Source organism: Sciurus vulgaris (assembly GCF_902686455.1).
Source record: "Sciurus vulgaris genome assembly, chromosome: 3".
NCBI classification, from domain to species: Eukaryota; Metazoa; Chordata; class Mammalia; order Rodentia; family Sciuridae; genus Sciurus; species Sciurus vulgaris.
This window is the reverse complement of record NC_136463.1, coordinates 24,936,193-24,956,330: the sequence shown is the minus strand read 5'-3', so window position 1 is coordinate 24,956,330 and position 20,138 is coordinate 24,936,193. Positions and strand designations below refer to the sequence as shown.

At 35.5% G+C, this 20,138-nt stretch overlaps 1 protein-coding gene across 2 annotated transcripts in view; it reads right to left on the bottom strand.

The window, feature by feature from the left end:
- Positions 1 to 20,138, bottom strand: part of NPEPPS (aminopeptidase puromycin sensitive) — an 89,353-nt gene that overhangs the window by 61,162 nt on the left and 8,053 nt on the right. For both annotated transcript variants that reach the window (XM_079134722.1, XM_079134721.1), the window contains exon 2: positions 14,758 to 14,842. In XM_079134722.1, coding sequence (XP_078990848.1) covers positions 14,758 to 14,842 — 85 coding nt within the window. The remainder of the gene's footprint in view (positions 1 to 14,757; positions 14,843 to 20,138) is intronic.

Here is a 20,138-nt window from a genome sequence, read left to right as displayed (position 1 = left end):
CTTCAAAAAGGATTTACAAATGAATAGTAAATACAGGAAAAGATGCTCAATATCTTACTAATCATTACAGAAATGCTAACCAAAACCAGTAACACATCCATTAAGATGGTCACTTAAAAAAAAAAAAAAAAAAAAAAAAAAAAAAAAAAGAATAACAAGTATTGATAAGGATATGGAGAAACTGGAGCCCCTATGTGCAGTTAGAGGGACTATAAAATGATACAGAACTAGAGAAAACATTATGCTTTATCAAAAACTTAAAAATAGATTTACTACCATAAAATCCAGAATTTGCCTGGCACAGTGGCACACACATGCAATCCCAACGACTCAGGAGGCTGAGGCAGGAAGACTGCAAGTTCAAAGCCAGTCTCAGCAACTTAGCAAGGCCCTTAACCAACTCAGCAAGACCTTGTCTCTAAATAAAATATTAGTAGCTGGAAATGTTGCTCAGTGGTTAAGCACTGCTGGGTTCAATCCCAGGTACAAAAAAAGAAGAAAAAAAAAATCCAGAAATTCTACTTCAGAATATGTCCAAAAGAACTGAAAGCGGGGTCATGAAGAGGTATGCATGCACCCATGTTCATAGTATGGGTTCACAACAGTCTAAAGGTGGAGGGAAGCCATGTACCTACTCACAGATGAATGGACAAACAACAAGCATACACACACACACACACACACACACACACACACACGTGTGTGTGTGTGGGGGGGGGGGGGGGTGGTAGTCCTGGATGTTGAATCCAGGGTCTCAGTCTTATTAGGTAAGTGCTCTATCACTAAGCTGCATCCCTGGTCCTTTTTAATTTATTTCAGTTTTGAGACGGGTTCTAGCTAAATTACCCAGATTGGCCCCAAACTTGTGACACATTGGCCTCAGCCTCAAAAGAAAGGCAATTCTTTTTGGTTTGTTTTGGTACCAGGGATTGGACCTAGGGGCGCTTAAACACTGAGCCACAATCCCCAGTCCTTTTCTGTATTTTTCTAGAGACAAGGTCTCACTGAGTTGCTTGGGGCCTTGCTAAATTGCTGAGGCTGGCTTTGAACTTGTGATCCTCCTGCCTCAGCCTTTATTTACCTCTTGGAAATTAAAAAGTAATCAAATATCTTTTCTTTCTTTCTTTCTTTCTTTTAGTTATAGATGAACACAAAAGCTTTATTTTATTTATTTAGTTTTTTTATGTGGTGCTGGGGATCAAACCCAGTGCCTCCTACATGCTAGGCAAGCACTCTACCATTGAGTCACAACCCCAGCCCCAAATACCTTTTTTTTTTTAATATTTTCTTTAGATGTTGATAGACCTTTATTTTTATTCATTTATTTATATGTGGTACTGAGAATCAAACCCAGTGCCTCACACAAGCTAGGCAAGCGCTCTACCACTGAGCCACAACCCCAGGGCCCCCTAAATATCTTTTCAATAGCAATTGTTTCCTGATCTGTTGACTTCACCATATCTGAACAATAATAAAACTGGCATTTTAAAAAACACTGATATTCACATAGCCAAAGTGATTTTTATGCTGAGTGAATGAAGTTAAAACAAAAACCAAGGAGTACGGAGGCATAATTCCACCCATATAAAATTCAAATACATTTAGAATGCCAAAAGGCAAATTACTAATTGTTTACACAGGAACACAGGATCTCACTATGGTACTCAGCTGGTCTCAAGCAATCCTCCTGCCTCAGACTCCTGAGAGCTGGGATTATAGGTGAATGCTAGCTATCTTCATCATTTTATTTGTGAGGATAGTTCCACATGTGTATGCATATATGTCAAAACTCATCGGCAGGAGCTGGGGCTAGAGCTCAGTGGCGGAACACTTGCCTAGCACATGTGGTGCTGGGTTCGATTCTTAGCACCACATAAGATAAATAAAAGAAAGGCATTCTGCCCTATCTACAACTATAAAAAAATTAAAAAAAAAAAAAAAAAACAAAAAAAAAACCCTCATTAGCCAGATGTAGTAGCGCATGCCTCCAGAGGCTCAGGAGGCTAAGGTAGGAGGATAACAAGTCCAAGGACTGCCTCAGCAACTTAGTGAGGCCCTAAGCAACTTAGCAAGGCTGTGTCAAAAAAAAAAAAAAAAAGGTCTGGGGATGTAGCTTAGTGCTAAAGCGCCCAGTACCAAGAGGTAGAAAAAAACTCAACAAACTGTATACTTCAAATATGTGCAGTTTATTGTACATTAAGTATACCTCAAAGCTGGAGTCAGGAGACCTACAGAGAAGACCTCACACCTTCAAGAGAACAATAATAAGAATACTGACAGTCCCCAACTTATGATTTCATGACACAATAGTGTGAAAATATAGGTATTCCATAGAAAATATACTTAGAATTTTGACTATTGATCTTTTTCTGGCTAGCAATATGCAATACAATATTCTCTGCAGAAGCTAGGTAGCCACAGTGAATAGTAGTAGCTCAAGTCAGCCACTCAATCACAAGGGTAACAACCCATACTCCAGAGTACTATGTTGCTAGGTTATGACAGTCTTTGGCAGGTTAGGTATGTTAAATGCATTTTTTATTTAGAATATTTTCAATGCATGATGTGTTCAGCAGAATGTTATAGCATCATTAAGTCAAGGAGCATCTGCACAACTAAGGTCTTTCCAAAGATAAAGGATGGAAGCCAGAAAACAATGGAACAGCTTTATGGGTTGAAAGAAAATAACTACAAACTTTAAAAGTCAACAAAATTATTCTTCAAAAATAAAAACGGGGCTGGGGAGATAGCTCAGTCAGTAGAATGCTTGCCTTGTAAGCACAAGGCCCTGGGTTTGATCTCCAGCACCCAAAAATAAAATAAAATAAAAACAAACATTTTCAGAACAAATATAAAAACAGAAAAGAAAGGGGTTGAAATACTTCAGGGGTAGAGCACTTGCCTAGCGCGCACAAAGTCCTTGGTTTGAGCCCCAGCACAAAAAAATAAAAATAAAATAAATAAAAAGTGTAACCAAAAAGGTTCTTGCTAATAAAAGTTTTGAGAATTCTGTTTTATGGAATAGAGGAAATAAGTTGTTGCAAACACAATTTGAAGGAAATGGGTGTTTACTGAATACTTTAAATGGTTTTGTATTTTTAAGTAAGATAAACATTTTTCAGATCCTAATGGTTTCCTTCAAAAACCAAAGAAAGGTGTATGCTTTCATATTTAATTTCACCCAAATTCCCAACAACTGTAATGTTTACCGATATTTTATACACCTTTAACAAGGAAATAAAAATGCAGCCAACTTAACCATGCCGGTAATCAATCATACAATGCATTCCAATATTGGAACATTTTTTTAAAAGTACAACTTAGAATTAATAAACAAAATATGTGCATGAGCATTGGTTCCTTCCTTCCTTCTTTTTTTTTTTGGTAGTACTAGGGATTGAACCCAGGACCTTACGCATGCTAGGCAAGTGATCTATCTTTACCACTGAGTTATATACCCAGCCCTCCACCCACCACATTTCTGAGACGGGATCTTGTTAAGTAACTAAGGCTGATCTCAAACTTGATATCCTCCTGCCTCATCCTCCCAGGTAGGTGGGGTTACAGGTGTTCACCACTGTGCCTGGCTCATGCAAAAAAAAATTCTTTTTTTGGGGGGTGCTGGGGATTGAACCCAGGGCCTTGTGTGTGCGAGGCAGGTACTCTACCAACTGAGCTATATCCCCAGCCCATGCAAAATATTTTTAAACACAGAAGCATCTACTATAAAGTGAAATGTATGATTTCTGGACAATGTTATATACTAAGAATATATAATGTACTAAGAATAGCATTAAAAAAAGAAAATAAATTACTTAAGGCTGGGCATATAGCTCAGAGGTAGAGCACTTGTCTAACATGTTCAAGGTCTTGGGTTCAATACCTAGTACAGAAAAAAGGGGAAAAATTTACATATATGCATATATATTTATATACATGCAAACAAAGCATTTCTCAGAATGCACTGTCTTTAAGCAATGCATAACTATATGCTTAGTTTATATAAGTATATATACTTAATCTTATATATACTTAATCATAAAAGATAACGTACCCTATCATCCACAAAAGGGAACTGTTAACATAGTAGATGACAGCTCCATGAATTACTGCCCCAAAGATCTCTCAATGGAACAAGATATGCAGGCGAACAACAGTGATAGTAGTGTTTGTCTTAGTTTGTAATAAAAAAGCTTAAAAAGTGAAAAGTCAGGGCTGGGGTTGTAACTCAGTGAGTGATAGAGTGCTTGCCTAGCACATGTGAAGCACTGGGTTCGATCCTCAGCACCACATAAAAGTAAGTAAATAAAATAAAGGTATTGTGTCCATCTATAACTAAAAATTGTTTGTTTGTTTTTTTTGTTTTTTTTTTTTGTGGTGCTGAGGATTGAACCCAGGGCCTTGTGCTTGCGAGACAGGCACTCTGCCAACTGAGCCACATCCCCAGCCCCTAAAAATTGTTTTAAAAAAGTGAAAAGTCTTTTTTTTTTTTCCTTAAATAAGCCATACCACATAGCTTAGGAATATAGTAAGCTATACTATCTAGGTTTGTGTAAGTACACTCTATAATATTTCCATAATAATGAAATTGCCTAACAAAGCATTTCTCAGAATGTATTCTGTCTGTAAGCAATGCATAATTATACAGGCTTGCCCTCTAGGGAAATTACTTTACCAGAGCTTAACCTGGTGGGGTTTTATCAGAGTTTAACCTACCTGGGAGAAGGGAAATATCCAATTTCAACCCCACTAGCCTTCCTCATGTGGGAAGAGAAATACTGTCATCCTGTCCCACCTAACAGGGGAATAAATCTGAGCAGGCTTGGTGAGATTTAAAGTCCAGAGGCACAGGTTCACCAAAAATCTGGGACCAGTCATGGGAATACATAATGCTTTCCCTCCCTGTATGCCTCACCATTACAAAGCTAAAGTCCTATTTGCTGAAATTCCTTGAATCAAATATCTCATGTCCATCTTTCAACAAAAATTTACAGGGTATACTAAAAGGTAAAAAACACAATTTGAAGAGACTGAACAAACATCACGGTCAGATGTGGTAGGAATGATGAATTATCAGACCAGGAATTTTTTAAAACAGTGATTAATATATTAAGGGTTTTACTGGAAAAAGCAGATAACACACAATGATGGATGGAAAACATAAGCAGAGAGATGGAAATTCTAAGACAGAATCAAAAAGGAGTATAAGAAATCAAAAATATTGTAACAAGTCAAGCACCTCTGGCACTTGACTATAATCCAAGCTATCTACAGGCTGAGGCAGAAAGACTACAAATTTGAAGCCAACCTAGGCAACTAAGCAAAACCCTGTTCAAAATAAAAAATTTTAAAAAGGGCCTGTAGTGTAGCTCAGGGGTAGAATAATCTAGTCATCCAAAGTTCTGAGTTCAATCTCCAGAATCAGAAAAAAGTTAATTAAAAAACAAGCCAGACGCCCTGCGGCAAATGCAGCCTTGGAAGAGTGGTTTGGAGACAGGGTCATCCTAGGGGATTGAGGCTGACCTGGAACTTGAGGCTCTGCTCTGCTCAGCCTCCCAAGGTGCGTGCACACATGCAGGCTAACAGATCAGGTGACTAGTCCTCACCTTCCACTTTAAGCATGTTTCTACCTACCTACTCAAAGCTACTTGACAAGAAAAGTGCTAAAACTTGCTTTAAAGGTCTAAACTTGCTTTACCTAGGAAGGTCAAGATTCCCACAGCTTTCTTAGGATCCTCCTATGCTGGTTCCTGTAATTGGGGCACTTTCTGTAATGAGTGCTGACTCTCCTATTTTCTGGGAAATGGCACATGTCCTGGTTCCTAATCCAGGATCTTCCTTCTGGTCCACTCAGGCCCCGATTCGGATGTGTTTTGGAAATCCTAATAAAGTGCATTTCCCCGTTAAAAAAAAAAAAACAAGCCAGATATGGTGGTATATGCCTGTAATGACAAAAGACTGAGGCAGTAGGATCACAAACTCAAGACTAGTCTCAACAATTTAGCAAGACTCTGTCTTAAAATAAAAAAATTAAAAGGGCTGGGATGTTGCTTAGAAGTAAAGCTCCTGGGTCTAAATCCACAGTACCACAAAAATTAAAAAATAAAAACATTGTGACAGAAATGAAGAATGCCTTGATGAACTCACTAAAGAACGGACACAGCTAAGAAATGAATTTCCAAGCTTGAGGTTATGACAACAGAAACTTTCCAAACTGGAGAGGGGTGAGGGTGGGAACAGAAAAACTGAATAAGCAAGAACTTTAAGACAATTATTCCCACATAAAGGAAATACTAGGAAAAGAAAAAAGGGGTTGGGGATGTAGCTCAGTTGGTAGAGTGCTTGCCTATCAAGCACAAGGCCCTGGGTTCAATCCCCAGCACCAAAAAAAAAAGAAAAGAAAAGAAAAAAGAGAGAGAGAAACGATATCTAAAGCAATAATAACAGAGTTTCTCCAAATTAATGCCAGATACCAAATCACAGATTAAAGTAACTCAAAGAACACCAAGAAGGATGAATGTCGAAAAAGTAAAATAAAAACAAATACTACACACAGACATATCATATTCAAACTTCGGAGAAACCAAAGAGTTAAAGAAAATTAAAGAATCCAGAGGGTTTAACACCTTTCCTAGAGGGATACAAAACCAAGGATTATATCTGATTTCTGCTCAAAGGTGATCAAAAAGAAATGAGTAGAATGATTTACAATGCTAAGGAATAAAGACCCTTCCAGTCCAGAATCCTGTGAAATTATCCTTAAAAATGAAAAATACATTCTCAAATAAGCAAAGACTGGGGGAATGTGTTGCCAGTAGACTTATCTTGCAAAAAACATTAAAATAAATTCTACGGTAAGAAGTAAAATTATCTAACTCAGAAATTCAGATCTACATAAAAAGTAGAAAAATAATAAACAAAAATAAAATTAAAACATTCTTATTTTTCTTAATGGATCTAACAAAACAGTTTGCTTAAAATAATAATAGCAATAATGCATTTGTATAGGCTTTTATACGCACACACACACACACACACACACACACACACACACAATACTATTTATATTAGCACCCTTGAAAGTGGAATACTTTGCCAGGTGTGGTGGTGCACACCTTTAATCCCAGCAACTCAGGAGTCTGAGGAAGGAGGATCACAAATTCTCCTGAGGAAGGAGGATCACAAATTCAGCCTGGGCAACATAGCAAGACACTCTCAAAATAAAAAATAAAGAAAAAGAACTGGGGATGTAGCTCAGGGGTAAAGGGTCACTGGGTGTTCAAGTTCCACTACCAAAAAAATAAATAGCAAAATAAATAAGTAACAAAATATAAATGAGATCTACATGAAGAAAAGTTCAAGCCTCTGGTGAAAGAAACCAAACAACTAAGTAAGTGGAGAAACAGTCCACATTTGTAGACAAAAGACTCAGTATCAATATATCATTTCTTCCAAATTTGATATATAAATTCAACACACTTAACCAAAATCCCAGTGAATTATTTTGCAGATTTGGACAAAATGACTCTGAAGTTTACATGAAGAGGCAAAAGACACAGAAGAATCAACATAATATTGAAGAATAGTCAAAGGACTGATACCACCCAACTTTAAAAACTACTACAAAGCTTATAAATATGAAGACAAGGTGATACTAGTAAATTAGACAAACAAATTAGACCAGAGAGCCCAGAAATAGACCCACACAAATACAGTCAACGATCTTTGACAAGAAACAAAGGCAATATAATATCTTTTTCTTTCTTTTTTTTTTTTTTTTTTTTTTGGTGCTGGGGATTGAACCCAGGACCTTGTGCTTCCAAGGCAAGCACTCTACAAACTGAGCTATATTCCCAGCCCTAAAGGCAAATATAATATCAAAAAGCCAGTCCCTTCAACAAATATCATGTTAGAACAACTGGACATCCACATTCAAATTAAAAAAAAAAATCTGGACCCAGAGCTTACATACTTCACAAAAATTATTTCAAAATGAATAAAAGAACCAAATATAAACCATAAAATATTAAAAACTCACAGAAGACAAAAAGCAGACAATCTAGGCCACTTTGAGTATAGTAATGGCTTTCTTTTTGGTGGAGATTGAACTAGGACCTTGAACATGCTAGGCAAACACTCTACTACTACTGAGCTAACTTAACTCAGGAGTGCTCTACAATAAAACTATACCCCCAGTTCCTTTTATTTTGAGACAGGGTCTCAATAAATTGCCCAAACTAACTTGTAATTGCTAGTGATAACTTTTTAGATATATCACAACACAGGATTATCTATGAAAGAATAACTGATAAGCTAGACTTCATCAAAACTAAAAACTTCTACTGCGGTATAGTAGCATATGCCTATAATCCCAGTTCCTGAGGCTGGAAGATCATGAGTTCAAGGCCAGCCTGGGAAACGTAGCAAGACCTGGTCTCAAAAAAATAGGGAAACAGATACAATGGCACATATTTATAATCCCAGCTACTCTGCAGGCTAAGGAAAGAGGATTACAAGTTAGAAGCCAACCTGAGCAACTTAGTGAGACTCTGTCTCAAAATAAAATTTAAAAAAGAGATAGGGGGGCTGGGGTTGTAGCTCAACGGTAGAGCACTTGCCTAGCATGTGTGAGGCACTGGGTTCAATTCTCAGCACCACATATAAATAAATAAAATAAAGGCCCATTGACAACTTAAAAAAAAAAAATATATATATATATATATACACACACACACACACAAAAAAAAATAAATAAATAAACAAAATTTTAAAATTAAAAATTAAAATACTGGGTTCAATTCCCAGGATTCCAAAAAGAGGGAAAAAAAGAGCTGGAAAACATAAATAGATAGACACCTCAACAAAGAAGACCTAGAGATGACAAATAAGCCTATGAAAAGATGCTCCATATCATATGTTACCAGAAAAATGCAAATTAAAATAACAATTAGATATCAATACACACCTATTAGAAAGACAAAACCCGCAACATTAACACCACCAAATGCTACTGAGGATGTAGAACAACAGGAACTCTTTCACTGCTGGTCAGATCACAGAACAGTAAAGCCACTTGGGAAGACAGCGTGGCAATTTCTTACAAAACTAAACATACTCCTAACCATATGATCCAGAAACCTCACTTCTTGGTATACACTAACACTTAAGATCAAACAAAAATCTACACATGTGTATCTGTAGCAGCTTTATTCATACTTCCCAAAACTTGAAAGTTATCAAGATGTCCTTGTAGGTAAATGGATAAACTCGTACATAGAGAAAATGGAATATTATTCAGCACTAAAATGAAATGAGTTAATAAACTGTGAAAAAGACATGGATAAAACTTCAATGCATATTAGTAAATTGAAAGAAGCCAATCTGAAAGGCTACGTACTATATGATTCCAACTACATATTACATAAAAGGCAAAAACTATGACCACAGTAATAAGATAAGTGGTTGCTAAGAGAGGGGAATGGGGAATGATGAATATGTAGGGCAGAAATTTTGTTGTTTTGCTTTTGTTTTTTTTGTACTGGGAATTGAACCCAGGGGTCCTGAGCTACAACCCCAGTTCTTTTTTTTTTTTTTTTGAGACAAGGTCTTGCTAAGTTGCTGAGGCTGGCATAGAATTCGAAATCTTCTGCCTCAACCTCCCAATGGTCTGGGATTACAGGTGTACACTACCACATCTGGCAAGGCAGAGGATTTTTAGGCCAGTGAAACTATTCTGTACAATACCATAATGGTGGACACCTCTCATCACACACATACATAAACCCTAGATTGTACAACACCAAGAACGAACTATAATATAAACTACGGACTTCCAGTGATAATGACATTTCAACATAGTGTCATTTGTTGTTAACAAATATACCACTCTGATGCAGGACAGTGAGGGAGGCTGTGAGTATATGGGAATAAGGGTTACATGGGAACTTTGTACTTTCTGTTCAATTTTGCTGTGAACCTAAAAATTGCTCCAAAAATTTGTTTGTTAATTAAAAATAAAACAACCACTTAATTCAAAAAAATAGAATTTGGAAAAAAGAATTTGGAAAATATTTGGTTCCTCAATGTAGCCTGAAATGGTGGGTGGTTTGTTCATAAATTTACCCATTCTTCGGTACAGAAACAGCAAAAACGTTACACTCAAATTTCCAAAACTTCATACACTAAGGAATCATGAATAAACTTGAGACAAAAAAAGTGTTCACTAATTAATAAAAACAAGAGCTCAGAAAGAAGGCCTCTAAAAGTGGCATAGGGTGTACCTTAGTAGTGGAACATTTGCCTAGAACACTGGGTTTAAACTCCAGCACCAAAAACAACAACAACAAACAACCTTCTAAAAGCTACCAAAAAACAAAGATTGTGCTAGATTCTGAATCTTTTAAAAGCATGTATGGGTTGGGGATGTAGTTACATGGGAGAGCCTTTTCTAGCACACGTGAGGCCCTGTGTTCAGTCCCCAGCACCACAAAAAAAAAAAAAAAAAAAACCACCACGTGTATCAATGGAGTACACACAAACTCAACATATTTCACGATAATATGGCATATTATACATTTTCATTAAGCCTAAGAATCTAAAAAAAATTAAAAAGTAAAAATAAAAATAAAATGAAAAATTAAAAAACAAAAAAAGTCTACAAAACTCTCATAAAGATTTTTCCTCTGTTCAATGAGATGATTATGTACAAGTTTTGTCTTTAGGTTCAAGTTAAAAAGAAGATGCAAAATACACCACTTACCTAGAATCATTCTTTAGCAGTATCAATTCAGAAGAACTCAAAATGGCTCACAAAAATGTTTTATTTGGCCAGAAAAGTTTTGGGTTTTTTTTTTTTTTTTTTTTTAATGTATTTATATGAAACATTCCCTCTTTGGTTCAGCCTCTGTCCCATCATTAATTTTCCTAAATCAGCCCAATTCATTCATTCTTGTTACTTACTTCTCTGCACAAGAACTCTGGTTCTAATCTATATTATTATTTTTAGAACTGAAATTATACTTAGAGTTCTTTCATTTAAAATTTCTTTATGAAATTCTAAAATATAATATATTTGCATTAAAAATTTGTATTTTTTTCTTCTCTTTCAGTCTTTGTTGTGAGGGTTGCACTTCTTTTCAGAATGACATTAAATAAGTCAAATGAAAAGAGATGGTGGTTAATTAACGTTACTAGTTAGTTACACACAATTGTATAACAGGATAGATATTACTAAGAATTGGATGAAGACTTATGATCAAACATGAAGAACCATTCCTTTTTATCAAATTAATAGTTTTGCTCTGAAATTATTACTATTTGGCAATATTTATAAGCTATCTCATTTCATTAAACAAATGTACACACCCACATGCATACAAATATGCAATCACAATTTGAGAACAAATATTAAAATTTGCATGCTTTATATAGATAAACCAAAGTGATGGTAGCAGTCTTGAAACTATGTATTAGAATTTTATATGAAATGTTATGTCACAAATGGAAAATGTTTTCTTATACAGCTAATTCTACAAACATATACCTGACAGGGAAAAGTTGGTATAAAACTTTCAAGTGATAATTTTCTATGTAGTTACACTCAAAGCCATCTATTAATGATAAATTAAAAGACTCTTTACCTGTTAGGACCTGAGTTCAGGCACTCAAGAGTTTCGTATTTCTCTTGCAGAAGCTGATGGCAATACTAATCCCTGCACTGTGTAGGGAGGTACATTCCTTGCACTGGTTTAAATGCTAGTGATTTCACCAACCCTTGAAGTGCAGAACAGTAAAAAAACAGTTTTCAGCCGTTTTTCTTACTGATTTCTCATTTTTTTAATATTACAAAGTAGGATCTCAAATAGGTTTTTTTTTTTTTTAATTATTAAAAGACAGTGCCTTAGTTTAAAGAGACACATGCCAACAGGTCTTTCAGGATTACTGCATATATCAACAGGTGCCTTTTTACACCCATTAAAAACTCACACAAAGAAGCAACAATTTTATGCCTTCAAAGAATTTTCTGATTTTACCTTAAAACAACAGATTTAGTGGCTGCAAATATCTAAATCAATCTTGCAGAAGGCAATGTAAGTATTAATGGGTACTAGATGTGATAAGCTGGACAAATAATGATGTCTGCTTTATTGATTCATTCATTTTCCTGTCATCAACATACATCTCAGGAAAGAGCTGGCACTGAAAACTCATAACTGCTAATTTTGAAGAAGTAACATATTCTCCCAGAAAGTAAAAAAATCACAAAGTGCTAATACGTCCAAGGGCAAAATTAAGATTTCTGTGTGTGTGTGTGTGTGTGTGTGTGTGTGTGCGCGCGCACGTGCACGCATGTACAGAAGGCCAAATCTATCCCTGTTGCTGACACAAATTTTAAAATACTAAATTAATACCATTTCCCATTTTCTTACACTCTAAAACTAAGTGGGTTTCCATGTGAATTCAGGTTTTTCCTCTTGTATAGGAGAGAAGGGGTAAGATAGGTACCTTACCTACTTCTGAAAATACTTTATGTGCCTAAAAAAGCTTCATGTTTTATTTGAATCTGTCTCCAAATCCTTTCATTTTCTACAAGTGTATATATTTCTCTTAATTCACTTAGAGAACACTAACTCTACTTCCTTAAGAAATGGAACTTAATAAATTTAGCACCATTCAGTTATGCATACCTTATGCATATTCAAAATTTATGTCCTCTGAATTCTTTCCTGGCTTTTTAGTAGAGGAAAATTTAAAAAAAAAAAAAAAAAAAAAAAAAAAAACCAAGCTGAAACCATGTCAGCTGAAGGTTGCACATTTATTTTACTGGATTTACTGATAAACTGGGCACCACTTTAAAACCCTACATTGAATTTAAATGTTCTCTATCTATAACAAAGAAAGCTTGCCTTGATATACCTGGATGAAGTGCCTCCATTTTTCTTCAGTTAAAATTAAATAATAATCCCTTCATTTACCATATAATTTTTAAGAAATTGGCACTCACTCAAGTGCATCTGAAGTATGTGTTACTTTAAACTTAAAACCATGGCAGTTCACATTCACAATCAACTGAAAATAACATATTCATGGCAATAGTATGCTACTACTTCAACTTTCTGTGGACAAGATAATTTAAGGAAAATTCATAACATAATGTTGCCAGGGCCAGGTAAGGTGCCTTATGCCTATAACCCCATAATCTACTTGAGAGGCTGAGTCAAGAGGTTTGTGAATTCCAGGCCAGCCTGGACAACTTAAAAAGACCCTGTCTCAAAATAAAAAATAAAAAGGGCTGGGTATGTAGCTCAGTGATACAAGCCCCCTGGTTCAATCCTTAGTACCACGGAAAGAAATAATAATGACAATTTTTTTTGGCCAGGTCTTAGAATAAAACTTGTATGCTTCTTTTCAGCAGGTAAAGGAGAAAGGAAATAGCAATACAAAATGCAAATTAAAAGATCAAATTTTTAACTTATTTTATGTCAAATGAGAAGACAAGAGGAAGTCTCACAGTAACCAATGAACCATTATGATAAGAAATGCCAAGGTAAAGTCAAAAGTAAAAGGCAATTCAGCTCCAATATTAATGTATTTGTATAAGTTTATATCAAACTTGACATCTCTTAAAAATGAAGCCTATGTGGGAATAAGATTTAAGGCTCAAACTGATTATATCCTTGTTGAAATTCAAGATCTAAAATAGTTCTCATGTTAAAGATGCTAATAGTTTTCACACACTCTATGCCACGCTTCATTATAACATATTCTTCCCCAAAAAACTAATCCTGTCACCTAGCCTTCTAGCCTTCAAATTTGTTCTCATAAAGCAAGTATTTTTTCTCTTAATTATATAAGACATTACCTCAATGTAATCTATAGTTGTGAAGGAGTAGAAAAACACATATAAACTAAGCTCCTTTGATGAAACTTTCATGTTCAAAGTACTTAATTTTAAAAACTCATCAGCTTTACTATGCATGTTGTTATATTCATTTTACACTTATGAAAATCTGATTTTCTTATAGTCACAAACTGAGTTAATGCTTAAAGCAGAATTTAAGTTGTGACATTTCTTTTATCTCATAAGAAGATTATACTATTCTGGGCTGGGGTTGTGGCGTGATGGTAGAGCACTTGCCTGGCATGTGTGAGGCACTGGATTCAATCCTCAGCACCACATAAAAATAAAGTTATTTAAAATAAAAAGATTAGGGGCTGGAGTTGTGGCTCAGTGGCAAAGCGCTTGCCTCGCATGTGTGAGGCACTGAGTTCGATCTCAGCACCACATATAAATAAATGAGGAAAATAAAGGTCTATCAACATCTAAAAATATTTAAAAAATAAAAAATAAAACATAAAAAGATTATTATTCAAATATTTCCCATAAACATCTTTTGTTTATTTTTATTTTTATTTTTTTTCCCCCAAAAACATCTAAAGAATATCCTTTTCTTGTCTGTGTGTGTGTATGTTTATGTGTGGTACTGAGGATTGAATCCATGGGTGCTCTACTACTGAGGGACTTCTCCAGCCCTTTTTGTTTTGAGATAGTGTTTCACTGCCCAGGATGGCCTCAAAATAACAATCCTCCTTCCTCAGTCTCCCAAGTAACTGGGATCATAAACATGTGCCACAGCTCCCAGATTAAGAATTTTTCTATTTTTAAAGTAATGAACATTGACATCTTAACCTGAAAGTGTATATCACATGTATACACACACACACCAAATTAAATGAAAAACGGTAAAAAAGTTTTACCTTCATCACCTTCTGGTGCATACGAAGCTGTAATAATGTCAATATCAGCACAATTCATCACAATCTGATTGGTCGCCTGTCTCACCTAAGGGGAAAAGAAAAATCCACAATCAAAACCAGCCTGTATTAATAAATGTACATCTTCATTTTGAACTAATATCACAAGTAATTTTTTTAAATCCAGATATAACTAAACCTATACTAGTATTTATGCATCAAAAGGTAGAAATACAATTAATTAATTAATACAATTCATTATTTTCAAGTTATATTTTTTGTTTTATTTTTTGTACTGGGAATTGAACCCAGGGGTGCTTAACCACTGAGTACATTCCTAATCCTTTTTTTTTTTTTTTTGCGGTACTGGGGATTAAACCCAGGGCCTTGTGTTTGCAAGGCAAGCACTGTACCGACTGAGCTATCTCCCCAACCCCCCAGTCCTTTTTTTAATGTTTATTTTGAGACAAGGTCTCATGAAGCTGCTTAGGGCCTCACTAAATGCTGGTCTTGAACTCCCAATCTTCCTGCCTCAGCCTCCTGAATCACTGAGATTTCAGGTGAATGCCACCACACCCAGCTCCAAATGTTTCTTTTTTTTTTTTTAGTTATAGGTGGACACAATACCTGTATTTTTTATTATTATGTGGTGCTGATGATGGAACCCAGGGCCTCACACATGCTAGGCAAGCACTCCACCACTGAGCCACAACCCCAGCCCCAAATGTTTCAATAACATTTATTATTAATAAATGTTCGATTATTTCACACCATTTAAACATCTAGCTAATAACCAAATAAAAGCATCTTTCATCCCTAAACTGCGATTTTGAACAATTTTGATTAAATTTTTTGAATTTCAAAAAATTTTTAAATTAGGAAACTTTTTTACATATTGTAAATTACATATTTTAACCTACACATCAAACCCAGCAGGAGGTCTTCTTTGAGAATAGACATCATATATTATAATGTCAAAACTTCATAAAAGCATCTTCGAAGTTTTCTTTTCCCAAAGAAACACTATTCCAAAATGTAATGGACACTAATGCCCATGACCAAGATAAACTTGACTTTTAAGATTGTCTTATTTGGGGGCTGGGGATATAGCTCAGTTGGTAGAGTGCTTGCCTCACAAGCACAAGGTCCTGGGTTCAATCCCCAGCACAGCAAAAAAAAAAAAAAAAAAAAAAGATTGTCTTATTTGGGGCTAGGACGATAGCTCAGTGTAGCATGTGAGAGGCACTGACTGGGTTCAATCCTTAGCCACCACACAACCTTAGCCACCACACAAAAGTAAACAGATAAAATAAAGGAATTCTGTCCATCTATAAGCAAAAAACGAATAAAAAAAAAAATCAAAAAAAAAAGATGATCCTATTTGCTTCTGATCCAAAACAACCAAAATATAGAGTATCCACCTTTGTCCATGGTTACCTGGCAGTCTGAAAATTCCAGAAATAACAATTCTTGAAGTTTTAAATTGCCTACCTTCACATAATAAAATCTCACTCTGTCCTTCCTGGGAATCAGTACTTTGACCATCAACACCAGGCTGTACACACTACCATGGTTAGAGACTTACTTAGAAGCTAGTCTAGGTTATCAGATTCACTATCGAGTTATGGAAGTGTTTGTATTCAAATATTGCCATTATTTAACTTCACAATGGCCCCACGATGCAAGAGTAGTAATATTAAGGAGGTACCTAGGCATTAACCATGAAGGACAGTTTAACTCTGGTACCATGTGGCAACACTATAGGGCATATGGGGGAAAAACACAGTGTGTGTGTGTGTGTGTAAAGATGTGTGTGTGTGTGTGTGTGTGTGTGTGTGTATAAAAAAGCCCTGTGGTTTCAGGCATCCACTAAGGATCTTGGAACATGTCCCCATGTACAAGGATGGACTACTGAACAGATACATGAAAAATCCATTCCATTTTCCTCATTCCCTAAAGATACTACTATTCAAAGGCTAATGTATCTCTTTCCCAAATATGTTTTTGTACTTTAGATACACATATATAAGTATCTGGAAACAATTTTCTTTAATTTTACATAAATGGTATCAAAATGTGTACAATCTTACAACCTTTCACACCTGCTTTTTTCATTTAACACCCCCCCGCACACCACACACACACATATTGGAACTGAACTCAGGGGAGCTTTACCACTGAGCTACATCTCCAGCCTCTTTAAGTTTTCATTTTGATGCAGGGTCTCACTAAGTTGCTGAGGTTAGTCTTGAACTTGTAATCTTCCTGCCTCACTCTCCCAAGCAGCTGGAATTACAAGCATGTGCCACCATGCCTAAATCATTTAATATTATATTAGAGACAGATAATGTTAATAGACACTAATGTAATTCATTAATTTTTAAAATATTTTTTGGATGTTGGTAGACCTTTATTTTATTCATTCACTTATATGTGGTGCTGAGAATCGAACCCAGTGCCTCACATATGGTAGGCAAGCGTTCTACCATGCAGCTACAACCCCAGCCCTAATTCATTAATCTTTTTAAAAAATTTTAGTTGTAGATGGACACAATACCTTTATATATTTATTTTTATGTGGTGCTGAGGATCAAACCCAGTGCCTCACATGTGCTAAGCAAGCACTCTACCAGGGTCACAACTTCAGTCCTTAATTCATTAATTTTTAATGCCTACATAAAATTCCATTTTTTTAATAAATCAGTTATTTAACCAATCCCTCCCTAAAGGAAGTAAGTAAGGCTGTTTCCAATTTTTTGTTTAAATGATATTTGTTTGTTTGAAGAAAACAGTATTACAATAAACATCATGGTCCATGTTTTCTCACATACAATGGAATAATTATTCTAGGGAAAGAAGCCTAAATGTGGCCTTTCTGGGTTTCAGGACACATATCCTCAACTTTACCAAGATTTGCCAAATTATCCTTTAAGTGGTATCAACTTACATTCCTAATGAGCAAGAAATTCCCCTTTCAGTATCTTCTTAAACTTAAAAATTTCTCACAATCTGATCTGTATTAAATGGTTTTCCACTAATGTTTTAATTAGAAATTTCCTAATTACTTCTAACATTGGAAGCTGGGCACGGTGTTAAAAACCTGCAATCCCAGCAACTTGGGAGGCAAAGGCAGGAGGTTTGAAAGTTCTAGGGCAGCATGGGCAACTTGGCCAGACCCTGTCTCAGAAAAGAAAGAAAAGGGGTTGGGGATGTGTGGCTCAGTGTATACACCATCTGAGTTCAATCCCAGAACTACAAAAAATAATAATAATAAAAAACTTGTACCTAGTATACACAGAACACTGAGTTTGAGCCCCAGCACTAAAATAAATAAATAAACCCTTGCCCATTTTTCAATTTGGAAGTAAACCTGCTCATATACGTTTATTTTGTTGCTTTAAACAAACCTGAAATTCATTCTCAGACATCTGAATGGTCTAAATCTAAAATAAAAATATAAATGGAGGGCAGGGGAGATAGCTCAGTTGGTAAAGTGCTTGCCTTACAAGCACAGGGCCCTGGGTTCAATCCCCAGCACCACAAAAAAAAAATATATATATGTATATATATATGTATACATATATACATATATTTTTTTTCATATATATATGGAAAAAAAATCACAAACATACACCTACAGGGGCCAGCCAGGCTGGTGAGTAGAGCTGGCCACATGGAAGCTATACATAATCTCTTAACCCCTTAAAGCAAGGAGGAGGTAGTTATATCCTGAAGCCAACCAATTTTGCTATGGTGAAAAGCAGACTTAGTGTTGAGAGATCTTATAATTAAAAAATAAATAAAAAATAAAGTCACAAATTCAGATTTCATATGCAATCTTCCCATTTTTAATTGATGATAACTAATTTAAAAATTTCATAAAACCATGTATAGACCAAACAAAACCTGCATGTACATCAACAAAGTTCTTATACTACTGAATGAACCACAGAACCAGGTAAAGACACTGGAGTAATATGACATTTGTATGTAAAGGCTATGCTTATGAGTACTCATTTTATTCATAACCAATACATATTTAAACATGATAAACTATAAACTAAAATTTCCTAGTCTAAATCACAGATAAGAGCTAGGGACATAGTTCAGTGGTAGAGTGCTTGTATAGCATTTGCAAGGCCTGCATTCAATCCCTAACCCACTAAACAAAATAAATAAATAATAGGTAATGTTATTAAGCCTGTAACAGGCTATCAACATCTCTAACACATGGAGGGCTGGGGTTGTGGCTCAGTGGTAGAACGCTTGCCTAGCATGTGTGAGGCACTGGGTTCAATTCTCAGCACTGCATATAAATAAATGAATGAAAAAAATCTCTAACATGTGAAACTACTTTGGCTTATTTAAAAAAATCTGGAGTGAGGCACAGTAGTACACACTTGTAATTCCAGCCACTGGGGAGGCTAAGGCAAGAAGATACAAGTTCAAGGTCCGCCTGGGCAATTTAGTGAGAAACTGTCTCAAAAAATAAAGAGGGCTGGGAATGGACAGTAGTAAAGTACCACTGGGTTCAATCTCCAATATCACCAGAAAAAAAAATCTGTGCTGGGGGTGTGGCTCAGTGGTAGACCATATGCTTACCATGCCCACAGCCTTGGGTTCAATCCACAAGAGGAGGAGGGAATCCTTCTCATAAATCTTCTTTCTTTTTTTTTTTTAAGATAGGGTCTTGCTAAGTTGCTGAGGCTGGCTGTGAACTCACGATCCTCCTGCCTCAGCCTCCCAAGTCACTGGGATCACAGTGTACAACACAGCATCCAGTAAATTTTCTTCGGAATTTAGTTTTTTTTACTAAGTGGCCATATATACTGTATATTTCACGAGAATATACCCAAACAGCACTAAAGCCTTTATGCCAAATTGGTCATTTCTGGCACTACATTTGGATAAAAAAATAAATAAATAATTGACTTAAATTTAAATATAAAAAAAACTTTAAAATTTTTTTAATATTCAGATTTTGCTTTATTTAGGTCCATGCTGCTAGTGTTTACATTTTCACTGGTTTTAGTATGATGTGAACTAAGTTGCATTTTTAATACCCAAGCAATGGTTCACTGAATAATGAGGCAATTAACCACTGAGGATAAATAGAAATTGAAGAGTTAAGGCAAAGACTTAATTCAATACCAAAATCCTTCTGCAAATTAGGTGTTCGCCAATCTATTTCTAGTAGTACAACATCCTTGAGCCAATACAGTTAAATCCTGACAATCTGAAAAAAAAATCTTAAAAATTAAAAAAAAAAAAAATCTTAAACTGACTTTAAAATTTCAGAAACCAAGAGAAAAATGAAGTGCTTATTTGGATTTGCTCCAAAAGGCAAAATGAATAAAGATCTTTCAGAATTTAAGGTTTACACC